This window comes from Esox lucius, chromosome 3, assembly GCF_011004845.1.
Source record: "Esox lucius isolate fEsoLuc1 chromosome 3, fEsoLuc1.pri, whole genome shotgun sequence".
In the NCBI taxonomy this organism is placed as follows: domain Eukaryota; kingdom Metazoa; phylum Chordata; class Actinopteri; order Esociformes; family Esocidae; genus Esox; species Esox lucius.
Genome location: NC_047571.1, coordinates 33,135,457 through 33,151,712, shown reverse-complemented (window position 1 = coordinate 33,151,712; position 16,256 = coordinate 33,135,457). Strand labels below are relative to the sequence as shown.

At 43.9% G+C, this 16,256-nt stretch overlaps 1 protein-coding gene across 10 annotated transcripts in view; it reads right to left on the bottom strand.

Moving 5' to 3' along the window:
- LOC105010317 (protein tyrosine phosphatase receptor type M) overlaps positions 1–16,256 on the bottom strand; it is a 254,489-nt gene that overhangs the window by 156,664 nt on the left and 81,569 nt on the right. For all 10 annotated transcript variants that reach the window (XM_029119022.2, XM_029119023.2, XM_029119024.2 and 7 more), the window contains exons 4-6: positions 11,346–11,424; positions 7,016–7,131; positions 5,608–5,782 (exon numbers count right to left, since the gene is read on the bottom strand). In XM_029119022.2, coding sequence (XP_028974855.2) covers positions 5,608–5,782; positions 7,016–7,131; positions 11,346–11,424 — 370 coding nt within the window. The remainder of the gene's footprint in view (positions 1–5,607; positions 5,783–7,015; positions 7,132–11,345; positions 11,425–16,256) is intronic.

Below are 16,256 nucleotides of genomic sequence, written 5' to 3'. Positions count from 1 at the left end.
GAGAGGAAATGAGAGGGAGAGAACTACATACAGAGAGAGAGACAGAGCATTCAGAGGGAGAGAACTACATTCAGAGAGAGAGACAGAGCATTCAGAGGGAGAGAACTACATTCAGAGAGAGAGACAGAGCATTCAGATGGAGAGAACTACATTCAGAGAGAGAGACAGAGCATTCAGAGGGAGAGAACTACATACAGAGAGAGAGACAGAGCATTCAGATGGAGAGAACTACATACAGAGAGAGAGACAGAGCATTCAGAGGGAGAGAACTACATACAGAGAGAGAGACAGAGCATTCAGATGGAGAGAACTACATTCAGAGAGAGAGACAGAGCATTCAGAGGGAGAGAACTACATACAGAGAGAGAGACAGAGCATTCAGATGGAGAGAACTACATACAGAGAGAGAGACAGAGCATTCAGATGGAGAGAACTACATTCAGAGAGAGAGACAGAGCATTCAGAGGGAGAGAACTACATACAGAGAGAGAGACAGAGCATTCAGATGGAGAGAACTACATTCAGAGAGAGAGACAGAGCATTCAGAGGGAGAGAACTACATACAGAGAGAGAGACCGAGCATTCAGAGGGAGAGAACTACATACAGAGAGAGAGACAGAGCATTCAGATGGAGAGAACTACATTCAGAGAGAGAGACAGAGCATTCAGAGGGAGATAACTACATACAGAGAGAGAGACAGAGCATTCAGATGGAGAGAACTACATTCAGAGAGAGAGAGACAGAGCATTCAGAGGGAGAGAACTACATACAGAGATAGAGACCGAGCATTCAGAGGGAGAGAACTACATACAGAGAGAGAGACAGAGCATTCAGATGGAGAGAACTACATTCAGAGAGAGAGACAGAGCATTCAGAGGGAGATAACTACATACAGAGAGAGAGACAGAGCATTCAGATGGAGAGAACTACATTCAGAGAGAGAGAGACAGAGCATTCAGAGGGAGAGAACTACATACAGAGATAGAGACAGAGCATTCAGAGGGAGAGAACTACATACAGAAAGACCATTCAGATGGAGAGAACTAGATACAGAGAGACAGAGCATTCAGATGGAGAGAACTAAATACAGAGAGAGAGAGCATTCAGATAACTATATACAGAGACATGTAAACTGTGGGTAACTTTTGCCACCGTTAAATAAATGAATGAATGAATGAATAAAACACATGAGAAAACAAACATACAGTGGATATAAAAAGTCAACACACTCTTGTTAAAATGCCAGGTTCTTGTGATGTAAAAGAATGAGACAAAAATTAATAATGTCCACCTTTAATGTGACCTATAACGTGAATAATTCAATTGAAAAACAAACTGAAATCTTTGAGAAAAAAAACAAAAAAAAACTAACAATAACCTGGTTGCAAAAGTGTGTACACCCTTAAATAAATACTTTGTTGAAGCACCTTTTGATTTTATTACAGCACTCAGTCTTTTTGGGTAGGAGTCTATTAGCATGGCAAATCTTGACGTGGCAATATTTGCCCAATCTTCTTTGCAAAACCACTCCAAATCTGTCAGATTGCGAGGACATCTCCTGTGCACAGCCCTCTTCAGATCACCCCAGAGATTTTCAATTGGATTCAGGTCTGGGCTCTGGCTAGGCCATTCCAAAACGGTAATATTCTTCTGGTGAAGCCACGCTTTTGTGGCTTTGGGTCATTGTCGTGCTGAAAGGTGAACTTCCTCTTCAGCTTTCAAACGGAGCCTCAAGGTTTTGTGCCAAAATTGCCTGGTATTTGGAACTGTTCATAATTCCCTCCACCCTGACGACGGTTCCAGCTGAAGAAAAATAGCCCCAAATCATGATGCTGCCACCACCATGCTTCTCTGTTGGTATGGTGTTTGTTGGGTGATATTTTCTCCTCTTGATGATGACTGTCTACACTGTGTTCCATGGTATATCTAATGCTTTGGAAATTCTTTTGTACCCTTCTCCTGATTGATATCTTTCAACAATGAGATCCCTCTGATGCTTTGGAAGCTCTCTGCGGACCATGGCTTTTGCTCTCAGATGCAACCAATAACATTTCAGGAAAACAGCTGAACTTCATTTGTGTTTATTTAGAGTCACTCTAAATTATGGCAGGTGTGTAATGACTTCAGTTTAACATGAGTTTGATTCTGAACACAGCCACATCCCCAGTTATAAGAGGGTGTGCACACTTATGCAACAAGGTTATTGTAAGGTTTTTACTTTTCATTTTTCACCCTAGAAGATTTCAGTTTGTTTTTCAATTGAATTGTTCACATTATAGGTCACATTAAAAGTGGAAAATTATCTGACATGCGTTTATCTTTGTCTCATTCTTTTACATCACAAAAACCTGGAATTTTAACAAGGGGTGGGCAGACTTTTTATATCCACTGTAAAACAGGTAAACCACCTGAAAACAGTGTGAAGACCTTAGAAACATCCAGTGCAGAACAACAGAATGATTTATCGAGACACATTTATGATTAGCTTATAAAATACAGCCTTTTTATAAGTGACCCTCCCACTGAAAAGGTTTCTGCATACAGTAATGCATTATATATCCTTGATTATGGCTTGATCCAAAATAACCGACTGGAGAATTATGGAGATTTTTTATGGCACACACTTGACTTTTTATTGGGGGAAAAATTCCTGATTTGTATCCAATGATAAATCTCTAGTGGCATTGCAGATATTTGGCTTAGGATTGAGAAGAGCATGTGTGTGTGTGTGTGAGTCTGTGTGTGTGTGTGTGTGTGTGTGTCTGAGGCACATGTTCGGTAGCCTGTGTGCGTAGTCAACACAGTTTCAAAAGCAAGAGACAGAATTATTAAAGGAGGCTGAGAATGCAATGAAGGTATGCATACTACACACGCTATACATACAAACACCCATATAATATATATTATATACACACTACCTTCCAAAAGTTTTGGGTCACTTAGAAATGTCTTTGTTTTTGAAAGAAAAAATATGCAATGTTTTTATCCATAAAAATAAAATGAAATTGTTTAGAAATACAGTGTAGACATTGTTAATGTTGAAAAAGAAAAGGAACCAGGCAAACCCAGTTCAGCCAGGCCCCAATTTGAAGGAACAAACGTTGTTGTCCTGGCTGGATTCGAACCGGGGTACCACTACTCTACTAAGCTATGCAGCGGCAGAGTGTTCTGCATTGTTAAACCAGTTTGTCGAAACTCCATGGTTCTCAAAACTAGTTCCCCACATTAGCGAACATCTAAACCAACAACAGGTATAACAAGGTTGATACACGACATTCAATGTGTTACATTAAAAAGACATTACTGTAAGGGCCAACTGGGACATGCTACCTCGTCATAAAATTGCGTCTCAACATCAGATCATTTTGTCACGCAGTAACATCACGCCAAGTTTGAATATTTAGCTAGACACCATTAAGCATTGTGTTGAACTGACTAACGTTTCTTATTAAGTTTACTTCCACCACAAAATAGCATCTATGAACTGTATGGCTTTTATTAGCCAGAAATAGGCCCACTAGCATCTACTTACTACTTGGAATAGTAATAAGAATTGAACCATTGCTAGCGAGACTGAGGATGAACTTTACACTGACAAAGCTATTTCATTTCATGGCACAACAATGTTAGTTTTTCTTTCATTCGTGAATGACATTGATACAATAACTATTAATATAGAGTTGTGCTCACAGGTTCGCATACCCTTGCACAAATTGTGACATTGATTTTGAAAATATGACTGATCATGCAAAGAAAAATGTATGTAAGGATAGCGATCATATGAAGCCATTTATAATCACATAGTTGTTTGGCTCCTTTTTAAATCATAACATTTCTAATGATAGCAGAAATCAAAACTATTTAGGGAAGTAGCGGTCAGCTGATATTCTGACTATAATGGAATGGCCAGCACAGTCACCCGATCTCAACCTTATTGACCTGTTGTGGGAGCAGCTTGACCGTATGGTACATAAGTACCCATCAAGCCAATCCACCTTGTGGGAGGTGCTTCAGGAATCATGGGGTGAAATCTCTTCAGATACCTTCCACAAATTGACAACTAGAATGCCAAAGGTCTGCCAGGCTGTAATTGCTGCAAATGCAGGATTCTTTGACGAAAGCAAAGTTTGAAGGACACAATTATTATTTCAATTCAACGTTGTCAGCGACTATATTTCTTATTCAAACTAAATTCATCAATGTTTTCATGGAGAATGAGGGCCCCTAATCTTTGAACAGTAATGTATGTATTATATAGATCCTTTCTGGTTATGTAGTGAGTAACTGCTGTCATTCATTATCATCCACATTCTCATTCACCTTTCCTGCTGCATCAGTTCTTACTGTGTGAATCTGTGGTAATGAAGACAGGTCCACTCACGAGGGATCCATCTATCTTTCTCACTTATCTCATTATCTCTCTATCTGATCTCTCCATCCTTCTCATTGTAATCTCTCTATCTCGCTCATGTCTCCCCACTGTTCTCACAATATCTCCATCTGATCTCTCTCCCCTCTGGAATCCCTTCCCTCGGATGTATCTCTATTTTCCTCTGACCTCTTTCTCTCCCACTGGTCTCCCCTCTGATATCTCACCCTCTGATCTTTAAACAAAGGTTTAAAAAAAATTGAAACTCCCTCTGGTCTTTCTCTCCATTTGGTCTCTCTCTCTCCCTCTGGTCACCCTCTGTCTCTATTGTCTCTCTACCTCTCCCTATGGTCTATCTCTCCCTGGATCTCCCTATCTTTCTCCTTCTACATTCTCACCTGCTCCCTCTGGTCAATATCCCTCAGATCTCTCTGTTTATCCCTCTCCCTCAGGTCTCTGTTTCCCCTCTGGTCTCTATATCTCTCCCACTGATCTCCTTCTCTCTCCTTCTGGTCTACTTCTCCCTCTGATCTCCTTCTCTCTCCTTCTGGTCTACTTCTCCCTCTGATCTCCTTCTCTCTCCCACTGATCTCTCTCTCTGGTGTACTGAGGCTGAGGCTCTTATAAATGATTGACACCCCTCGATCCAGGCAGCCAGGACTGGACCTATCTGTCAACACAAAGATGCCAGACAGAAGAAACAGGCCAGTAAATTCAACAGACAGGCAATACAGGCAGGCAGTGGAGAAAATTGAGGTGTAGAAATATAGACGTCCATTAACGGACTATCGGACAGAAGAAAGGAGAGGCTGTACTGGATTTAGTTTGTCACTGAGTCCATAAATTCATATAAAACTGCAGTAGGTGGAAGGTGAAATGGGACAGTTTATATTGTGTGTGTGTGTGTTTTTTTTATGGGAGATGTTACTGTTAACCGCTCAACGCTGCCTGTTCTTAGGAGGAATGGGTCTCTTGCTCGGTCAAGGACAGGACTTTATAGAGAACAGACATCTAACAGTTTACTGGCAACAAATCAAAATAAACAGCTTTCTCTGCATCTACTTTATTTTTAGGCCTGCTAACGCATTTCTTTCATATATGACAGCAATTCGATCCAGGGTAACAAGTTTGTTATTATTTCCTTGTGTATTTTTCCCGAAAGTATTATTCTTCGTCCTGTCCTTTTATGCATGGCAGCATTAAGAAAGGTTTGAAGAAGAGTGACTAGTGTACTTACGTTTAATGGTGAGCTCTCCGTAGTTGGACACGCCCACTCCCTTGTCAGAATGGACGATGCAGCGGTATCGTCCCGAGTCATCCTTGGTTGTGTTCTCCAGGTCAAAGGTCCCAATGAATCGACGGTTATTCCAAGGCTTAGTAGACTTCATTGGGGCCTCACGTCCTCCAATACCCTGTTGAACGTTTGGTGGTAGTTTAGTAGTAGTTTGGCTGTAGTTTAAGAAGTAGTTTAGCGTCAGGTTTGGTGGTAATTGTAGTTGTAGTTTAAGTTGTAGTTTGGTGGCAGCTTTATTAATTGTTTGGTAGTAGTCTAAGTAGATTGTTGTTGGTTTTATAGGATGTACCATGGAAAATAATGCTTGTTTGTAGTTTCAGTGGTAGTTTGTTGGGATTTCAGTGTTGGTTTGTTGGTTTTACAGTGGTAGTTTGTTGGTGTTACAGTGTCAGTTACAGTGGGTGTTTGTTGGTGGTTTCAGTGGTAGTTTGTTGGTGTTTCAGTGGTAGTTTGTTGGTAGTTTCAGTGGGAGTTTGTTGGTGGTTTCAGAGGTAGTTTGTAGGTGTTTCAGTGGTAGTGTGTTGGTGGTTTCAGTGGTAGTTTGTAGGTATTTCAGTGGTAGTTTGTAGGTGTTTCAGTGGTAGTTTGTTGGTGTTTCGATGGTAGTTTGTTGGTGGTTTCAGTGGTAATATGTTGGTGTTTCAGTGGTAATATGTTGGTGGTTTCAGTGGTAGTGTCCTTGGTATGTTTGTGGTAGCTGAAGTAGCTATGCTGTCAGGGCTGACCTATTACAACAGAGCATGAGGATAATAGAGGGACAGGGTTTAATTAATTGCACGACCTTGAATGTGTTGGTGAGTGCGTGGACGGAAGTGAGAACCTGTTTGTTGCCTCCATGTGTCCGTGTCTGTTCTGAGAGTCTATGTGTATGGGTAGGGGACATCATTTTAATATAGCCCCCCCCCCCTCCCAGCTGTCAACCCCATCCAGCATCACTGAAGGCAGATGGGGGACATTTGTTCATTAGAGATATTTCTTTATTAGTGTCATTGGGGGACTTGACTTAATGTTGGTTTTGCCGCTCCCCTGCTAATGAGGAGCTGTTTGTTAAAATGATGGAATACCTGGCCACTAGACCCCTATCACCACGCTGCCCTACACACACACACACACAGCCTGTTCAGTACCCACTGTCTCATCGCATGACGTGTGTGTGTGTGTGCCAACAGGCCTTTGTTAACCAGATGTAGTAGCACCATGCTGCTATTCAGAACGAGGTCAGTGGTTTCTGCAGTGGCAGAGGTAGGAGCAGCTCCACACGATCTTCAGTCCGGACGATGTCGACTACCTGAGCTAGAGATCCTGCTCTGTAGCACTCAGGTGACAAAATGTCAAAGGTCAACATTGTTACCTGCAGCCAGAGGTTGAAGTTGTCCCTCTGTCGTCCATTGACGGTACAGTGGAAGGCAGCCGTCTGTCCAGCATTGACCTCTACGCCCTTTATAGTCAGGAAGTGGGGGGTGTTCACTGAGAGACACAAATAAACATACATATGAATATTAGAAACGTCACCTCAAACCTCCACAACCTGACGGGTGTGGTGGGTGTTCATCTCTTAATATTAACTTGGAACCATCTCTTCCTTCAGAGGCCAGCAAAACGTTGTTGTTCCCTGAACTTGAATCTTCAACTGTTACGCAGTGACAGAAGACGTTTTCTCCACGTGATGTTATGCAGTCACCTGCCCAGACAGGCAATTTTCACGTCAAACAGGCAATTTGTGTGGGTGTCATATCCTCCATGGTGAATCGATAGCTTCACCAAACTAATCTGATTTCCCAGAAATAATACAGACCATAATCATTAGCACATCAGCCACAATGGCGGAAAGAGGTGCGTTTTAGGGAGGGCGTTACGCCCCTTAATTAGGGCCCAGAAGGCCAAGGCCGCTGGTGCCGCTGGGAAATATCCAACCACGGGAATGGGAATTATGTTGATTATTATCAACTGAGGATGCAATCAATCGCGCAACACAAAATGAACACACAACTTTCAGTGACAAAACCTGCATGTAGAGGCGTGTGTTGCTGGCCGACTGCATCCTATGGTAAAACTGTGTGTGGTGAAGTGGATTCTGGGCTTCTGCTACTCATATACAACTCGGTGTACTGTACTCTTCAAGCAGGCCTACTTTAAGTGGCCATAGACACCCTGCATGTTCACCAGGACCAAAGAGGCGTCTCAGAGGAAGGAGACCAAACTCACCGGTCATTGATTTACATTGTTGAGTACAGGCTTTTATTAATGGTGGCGGAGGGTACAACAAAGCTTCGCGGGGCCCTCAGTAAAAACTGGGACAATGATACATTTGTTTTTCTTTTTGGTCTATATTCCAACATTTCTGATTGGAAATTAAACAATTACTAGGCTCAGTTATTGTTCGAAGCTATCTGTGTGCAAATTGGTTTCACCATTTTGCAATGAGCACATTTTTCATACAGATTCCCCCTGTTACAGGGCACTGGAGATTCTAAACTACAGCATCACTACCATGGGATGAACCTCAGTCCAATATGTATCTGAACATAGTGTGACAGACACAGATTATAGCCTAAATTTAAGCAGATTGTGAACAGGGTCAATGTGGACACTGACAATTCATGTGTTGGACCTTCCATCAACTGTTCTCTTGAAGCCACATCTGATGGAAACAGTAATGTCAAGGTCTCTGGAGATGGACAGGTGGCCTCGAAATCGTCCACAATTGCCTACAATACTGTGTCTGACCTCAGATGATTGTCTGGTTATCTTTTCTCCAAGCTCACGGTGGTACACAGAGTGATGCATAACAGGAGAATATAGTCTTCTTCTCTCTTCAAAGTGGTTGAATTACAATTACAAACTGGTTGAATTACAATTACAAACTGGTTGAGTTACAATTACAAACTGGTTGAGTTACAATTCCAAACTGGTTGAGTTACAATTCCAAACTGGTTGAGTTACAATTCCAAACTGGTTGAGTTACAATTTCAAACTGGTTGAGTTATAATTCCAAACTGGTTGAGTTATAATTCCAAACTGGTTGAGTTACAATTTCAAACTGGTTGAGTTATAATTCCAAACTGGTTGAGTTACAATTTCAAACTGGTTGAGTTATAATTCCAAACTGGTTGAGTTATAATTCCAAACTGGTTGAGTTACAATTTCAAACTGGTTGAGTTACAATTCCAAACTGGTTGAGTTATAATTCCAAACTGGTTGAGTTATAATTACAAACTGGTTGAGTTATAATTACAAACCCGTTGAGTTACTAAACTGCAAGTGCAAGTTCAAAATAAAGGAGAATCGCCTGCTTGGAATCAATATGATTTCTAACTATTTCAAAAATAATATTGTCCTGGGGGTTTTGGGATTTATGTGTGTGCTAAGCAAAGCTTTAGTAAATTATTTTAAAAAAATCCTAACTATTGTTGTGTACTTCAATGTACCTCCATTCAGGGTGCTATGAAAACCAGGCCAACCCAACAATCCGACCCTGATTAGTTGAGGAGAAAAACAACCAAATCTCCAAAGACCCTCGCTGAGCTAATTGTATCATTTCACTTTTCATCTCTCATCAAATGGCTTCCTGCTAATAATCTGTTTGCTATGACATATAAATGTCATTAGAAGCCTTTTAAGTAAGAAGCCAACACGGCTTTTATGGGTTTGACCCGTCGACGTCTCTCAATCTTATCTCAATGCCAAACGAGACAGATCTGTTTTTCTCATCATGGCTCGCTAATATCTTTTTTTAATGGCGTGTTACAATGGGAGGAGCAGACCACACACAGAGCACTAATCACAGCTCAGAGCCAGCCCCTATTCCACACGGTCCCATTAAACACAAAATGAATTGGCCCTATTCCATACATTTGGACCAATCCAGTGTCCCAAATGGCACACTACTTCCCATGTAGTCCACTACCTCTGACCGGGGCGTAGGGAACGGAGTGAAGTTCGCGGAGCCACTGTCGTAAGCGCGTCGGGGAGAAGCCCGATTACCACTCGCTAAGCGCCGTATTGATCCAACGGTCACATTTCTGCATTTAAACATGTATCACGTTGTTGTTGCCGTGGCGACACGTGTTTTCATTGATCCATGCTCGCATGCGGCATTTGTATGCAGCGCAGAAACGGGCTCCCTTCTCTGGGAATCCATCTAATTGACATAACATTTGTAGGAATTCGGCCACTTGATCCCGTGGTCACCAGATAATGTGTGTGTGTGGGCGTGCGTGTGTGTGTGTGTGTGTGAGAGAGAATGATTTGCATATTACAATCTGACCTGTGCTCAGTGTGAGATGGCATCGATTATGAAAGCTAGAAGGCTTGGCGTGAATGAATTGATGGGAGCCTTGGTGATATTGATTGAAAATGAGAATGCGGCCACAGACCTGCGAATGAACAACAGACCTCTGCAGGCTGACACAGGTCCCACCATTAACAGACTGGGGGCTTTGAATCTAGAATGCCGATTGGTTGATAGCCGTGGTACATGAGACCATACACCATGTGTGGGACATCGCAACACTTTCAACTGTTCTAACTGCCTTGGTGCACGGTGAATAAAGGCATTAAGGCACCTCAGGGGTTTGTGATATTATGCCAATATAACATGGCTAAGAGCTGCGTCCCGCATAACAACAACCCTTAGCTGTGGTATATTGGCCATAAACCACACCTCTCGTACATTATTGCTTAAGTATATAATGAATGTGGCTGTGGTGACACATTTTGAGGACATCCCGAAACACACCTGGGAGGGACCTTAGGAAGAGGCTGAACTGGTGCACTAAATATAGAGCAGGGCTGGAACAAAACCTTGCACTTCTCCTTGCATTTGAAATATGGATTACATTGAAACCAACATAGGATGACTGGCAGTGTATTCAGAACTCCAACACCCATCCATATTGGGAACTCAATGAGATTGGCTGACAAGGTGTATTGAAAGTATATGAAACATAAGTCAGTTTCTGTTCCACATGTATAGGCGTGCAGGCCGTGGACACGACCAAATCCTCACTCGGCACGTGTAGATTAGCAGCCTTTTCCTATAGACACAGATCTGCGTCTCGGCGGGAGCATGGATCTATAAATGCACAAATGTATTTAGCAGCTATTATTGCGTGTTGTTCATTAGCTCAACTAAAGCGGCATTTGGAGAGCTGCTTGTGAGTTGTAATCCCGGCGACTGGCTTAGCGGTTCTTCCACGTCCAGCTGAAGACTCGGGGATAATAGCGGAGAGGCTTTGGCTGGCAGGAGAACACTCTTTAAAGTGAGGAGACAATAAACAGAGGATTCCAGAGGAGGGCTGGATGCGCATATGGTGCCATTTGTTTTCATCCCCTCCGATCTCTCGTTCCCCCACTCTAACTCTCTCTCTCTCTCTCTCTCTCTGTCCGTCCTCCATTCTGTCATTCCTTCTCTCAAAGGACAGATTTAACAGAGCCACTTCTGCAGCTTTATGTGTGTCAACTCTACAGCTATAAATATTGTTCTGGATGCTGGAAGAATGGGAGGGATGGAGGGGGTGTTGTACACAAGCCTTCCTGCCCGTCTGTCTTTCTTCATAATATAATTGTTGTATAGGGATGTTTTATTGCATCTGCAGGTATCAGAAAAAATACCAAAAAACAGGATGGACTGATGATGGGTTTCATGGAGAGGTGTGTGTGATGGTGCGCGTGTGACTTACTGCATTGATGACCCTGAAGAACCACGTCTTTGATAGCCACCAGGCCCCTTTGGCCGGAGGTCACCACTTCAAACACCACCTGAGGACAGAGGAGAATCATTGTAACAGCGATAATGTACACGTCTTCTAAAATGTCAACAAGTCCCCTGGCAAGCAGGGTGGTGGAAGTATAATAAAAACACAGATTTAATAAAAACACAGACTGTTTTTCTAAGCACATGGTGCCCATAGGAAGAAGGCCTTGATCTGCTGTTCCCTAGCGCAAAAAGGCATGTTACTTGCCCTGTGTCAGAGCGATCTCTCATGGTTTATATAGATAGTGCAGATTATCATGTCCTAGCCAAATCAAACGTACATTCTTGAAGTTCTTGAGCCCTGATATATATTTAACCCAGGCATGGGTGTGACACGAGGCTAACATTAGATTACAACCCAGGGTCGATGACAGAACGGGTGTGTCTCCGAAGAATGTGCCAGCGTTCACATACATAGTAAAGAACGGACCGCCAATGTGTCATTTCAAATGCCAGGTGGGCTGGGCCGTTTTAAGCCTTGTGGTTGAGGGTACATTATCCCAACATTATAATTACCTAACTGATAATGTAGGCCTCAAGGGAAAGAAAATGGTCCGGTTTCTGGGCTGAGTCTGCCCCTCTCTCTGATATATTTGGGGGGAGAATGCTAGAAGTGCTGGCACAGCGGGTAACCAGGGAAACGGAATACCAGTCCTACCCCGAAACCTGGGTGTGGTGCAAAGAGCCCTGGCACATGCCACACACACACACACACACACACACACACACACACTGCCTTCACACATGTCACCTGCCATCTTGCTACACTAAATATACTGCCTCTTCCCCTGTGTTCACAGAGATGCCCTGGCCAGACCCAGTAGGGGGCGGTGACTGAGAGATAGCCACTGCATCCTGGCCTTCTGTTCACGCCACTCAGTCAGTCAAAGACAGGTTTCTATCAGACTGCTCGCTCAACCTGGACGTTTCGGTCACTACCTACGGGCTTGGAGTAAAACGCATTCTCCAGCCAATAACCACGCTTCAGCATGCAGGCACTGAACCACACCGCGAGAACGCAGCGCGAGACCTGGCCGGCACCCAGCCCACCAACCCAGGATGGGGCTGAGCCAAATTTCACAACCCTAAGAGAGACTCCCAGGCATGCTGTCATCAGGATATGATCTCCTGACGACGACCACAGATTCATTTGCGAACAGCAAAACTCTATTTAAAACTCTCCTCCACATTTATGGGATTGCAGAAAAGAGCTTCCCCTAGTTATTTTCAAGTCCGTTCCATGGGCGATGTCTTAGGCCTCCTTCTGAGCACCATTCTATGAGAGATTATTATAAAACCTTTATCTCAACAAGGAACCCAGACTGAGACCAAGGTCTCTTTTACAGCTGGGCCCTGCCTGTATGCATGTTCACACACATGTATGCATGTTTAGGTTCAACGATTCAAAACAAGCAGGAAAAAAATAGCTGTATACAGACAAATAAGACGCAGAGAACAGACAGAAGATGCTCACAGATAACACAAGACAAAGTACATTGCTTTAAACATCAGTGTTATTCTCTCAGTGGCCTGAGGTTTTTGGTGGATATTTGGGCCTGGTGAGGACTGCGCTGCCAGTTAGGTGTAATAAACAAACGCAGTGCACTTGTTTATGAAGCATACATGTATATATCATGGAACCCCCTGAAAATATAAATAATGTAATACTCTCAAGGTTTAAATACAAGTCCTGTACATCCAGAGCATGTCAAACGTACCAATTTGGAGGATTTACACACACCAGATACTCTACCCCCAGGGACCTACAGATGCAAAAGGCCCTTCAACACATCAAAATGTGTTGCTTTGTTTAAGCTTTATACTTTTGTCAGTGCACAGAATCAAAAACAGTAACAGGCAACACAAAAATTAAAATCAGTTTAGGTGAAAGAAGATTGTTGCATATACACAGGGGTTATTCCCCTGATAGCACAAAAACGTGCATTAGCCAAAACAGTTACAAGCAAAACAGAAACAAATATCCTCCAATAAATGTTTAAAATGGGCAACGGGGACAAGAGTCCCAAGTTTGGTCTGCAAACTATTCCATGAGCAAGAAAAATGCAAAGAAAAATAATTTAACAGAAAAAGGAAGTCTGACCCAATTCTGTGGAGATTGCAGGGGCCTCAAGTGTAATCCAGGCTTGAGATCTGGTTTTACGAGTTTTATTTCTAATGTTTATAAGAGATTATGAATAGGAATGTTGTTTTAAAGACAAACATGACAAACTCAAGGAGGGTGAAGTCCAGTCCACACTTTGATATCAGTGGTGAGTTCTGCAGCTGGTACCCTTAATAAACCTTAGTACACAATGGTAAGTAGCATATAGTGGTTGAAGTGTGGATGCTGTAGCATGCATGTAGATTATATCTCATGACCGACATTGTTTATGTAGAGAGTGAACAGTAATGGGCCAAGTACAGAACCTTGTGGGACCCCTTCTGAACTCCATTATATGGGAGATGTTCATGGCCTCCTTCTGAATTCCATTATTTGGGAGATGTTCCAGGCCTCCTTCTGAACACCATTCTATGGGAGATTTTCCAGACCTCCTTCTGAACTCCATTCTATGGGAGATGTTCCAGTCCTCCTTCTGAACACCATTCTATGGGAGATGTTCCAGGCCTCCTTCTGAACACCATTCTATGGGAGATTTTCCAGGCCTCCTTCTGAACTCCATTCTATGGGAGATTTTCCAGGCCTCCTTCTGAACTCCATTCTATGGGAGATGTTCCAGGCCTCCTTCTGAACACCATTCTATGGGAGATTTTCCAGGCCTCCTTCTGAACTCCATTCTATGGGAGATGTTCCAGGTCTCCTTCTGAACACCATTCTATGGGAGATTTTCCAGGCGTCCTTCTGAACACCATTCTATGGGAGATGTTCCAGGCCTCCTTCTGAACTCCATTCTATGGGAGATTTTCCAGGCCTCCTTCTGAACTCCATTCTATGGGAGATTTTCCAGGCCTCCTTCTGAACTCCATTCTATGGGAGATGTTCCAGGCCTCCTTCTGAACACCATTCTATGGGAGATGTTCCAGTCCTCCTTCTGAACACCATTCTATGGGAGATGTTCCAGGCCTCCTTCTGAACTCCATTCTATGGGAGATGTTCCAGGCCTCCTTCTGAACTCCATTCTATGGGAGATGTTCCAGGCCTCCTTCTGAACACCTGATATATTCAATTTAGAGGAAGCGGATTACTTCAAAAAGGACCTCTCTTCTCCCCTCTCCTCTCTCCCCTTCTTCTCCCCCTCTAACAACCATTCCGCCACTATGTCCCTGTCTCTCCCCTCTCCTCTCTCCCCTTCTTCTCCCCCTCTAACAACCATTCCCCCACTATGTCCCTGTCTCTCCCCTCTCCTCTCTCCCCTTCTTCTCCCCCTCTAACAACCATTCCCCCACTATGCCCCTGTCTCTCCCCTCTCCTCTCTCCCCTTCTTCTCCCCCTCTAACAACCATTCCCCCACTATGCCCCTGTCTCTCCCCTCTCCTCTCTCCCCTTCTTCTCCCCCTCTAACAACCATTCCCCCACTATGTCCCTGTCTCTCCCCTCTCCTCTCTCCCCTTCTTCTCCCCCTCTAACAACCATTCCCCCACTATGTCCCTGTCTCTCCCCTCTCCTCTCTCCCCTTCTTCTCCCCCTCTAACAACCATTCCCCCACTATGTCCCTGTCTCTCCCCTCTCCTCTCTCCCCTTCTTCTCCCCCTCTAACAACCATTCCCCCACTATGTCCCTGTCTCTCCCCTCTCCTCTCTCCCCTTCTTCTCCCCCTCTAACAACCATTCCCCCACTATGTCCCTGTCTCTCCCCTCTCCTCTCTCCCCTTCTTCTCCCCCTCTAACAACCATTCCCCCACTATGCCCCTGTCTCTCCCCTCTCCTCTCTCCCCTTCTTCTCCCCCTCTAACAACCATTCCCCCACTATGTCCCTGTCTCTCCCCTCTCCTCTCTCCCCTTCTTCTCCCCCTCTAACAACCATTCCCCCACTATGTCCCTGTCTCTCCCCTCTCCTCTCTCCCCTTCTTCTCCCCCTCTAACAACCATTCCCCCACTATGTCCCTATCTCTCCCCTCTCCTCTCTCCCCTTCTTCTCCCCCTCTAACAACCAATCCCCCACTATGCCCCTGTCTCTCCCCTCTCCTCTCTCCCCCTCTAACAATCAATTCCCCCACTATGCCCCTGTCTCTCCCCTCTCCTCCCCCCCCCCCTTCTCCCCCTCTAACAACCATTCCCCCACTATGCCCCTGTCTCTCCCCTCTCTCCACCTCTCTCATTTTCTGTTTCTCTACTAATTATAATTCAGTTTTTTGTCTTTTGAGATATTCCATAGCGAAAAGCAGAGGCTACCAATTACGGTCTCATTACACTGTCATTTGAAATAAATTAAAAGGCCAAAGCAGTCCGTTTCATTGCCAGGAGCAGACAAAAAACAAACCCCACACCCACCTTCCTTCTCCCTTATTCTCTCTCTCTCTCTCTCTCTCTCTCTCTCTCTCTCTCTCCGATCTTCTCCATATCACTTTCATCTCTCATCTCATCTTCATCCGCTTATCCGGTATCGGGTCGCAGGGACAGCAGCTCCAGCAGGGGACCCCAAACTTCCATATCACTTTATCTAATTGAAATATTTTGTTTGTGCTATTGACATTAGTCAACAACCGGCTTACAGCCTTGACATAACTGATTTGAACATCAGTGATAGGGCAGCGGTATAATCAACTGTCTCCTAAAGCTGAGAGAACAGGGGAGATGAGGAGAAATGAAGGGATGAGAGATAAGGAGAGATGAGGAGAGATGAGAGATAAGGAGAGATGAGGAGAGATAAGGAGAGATG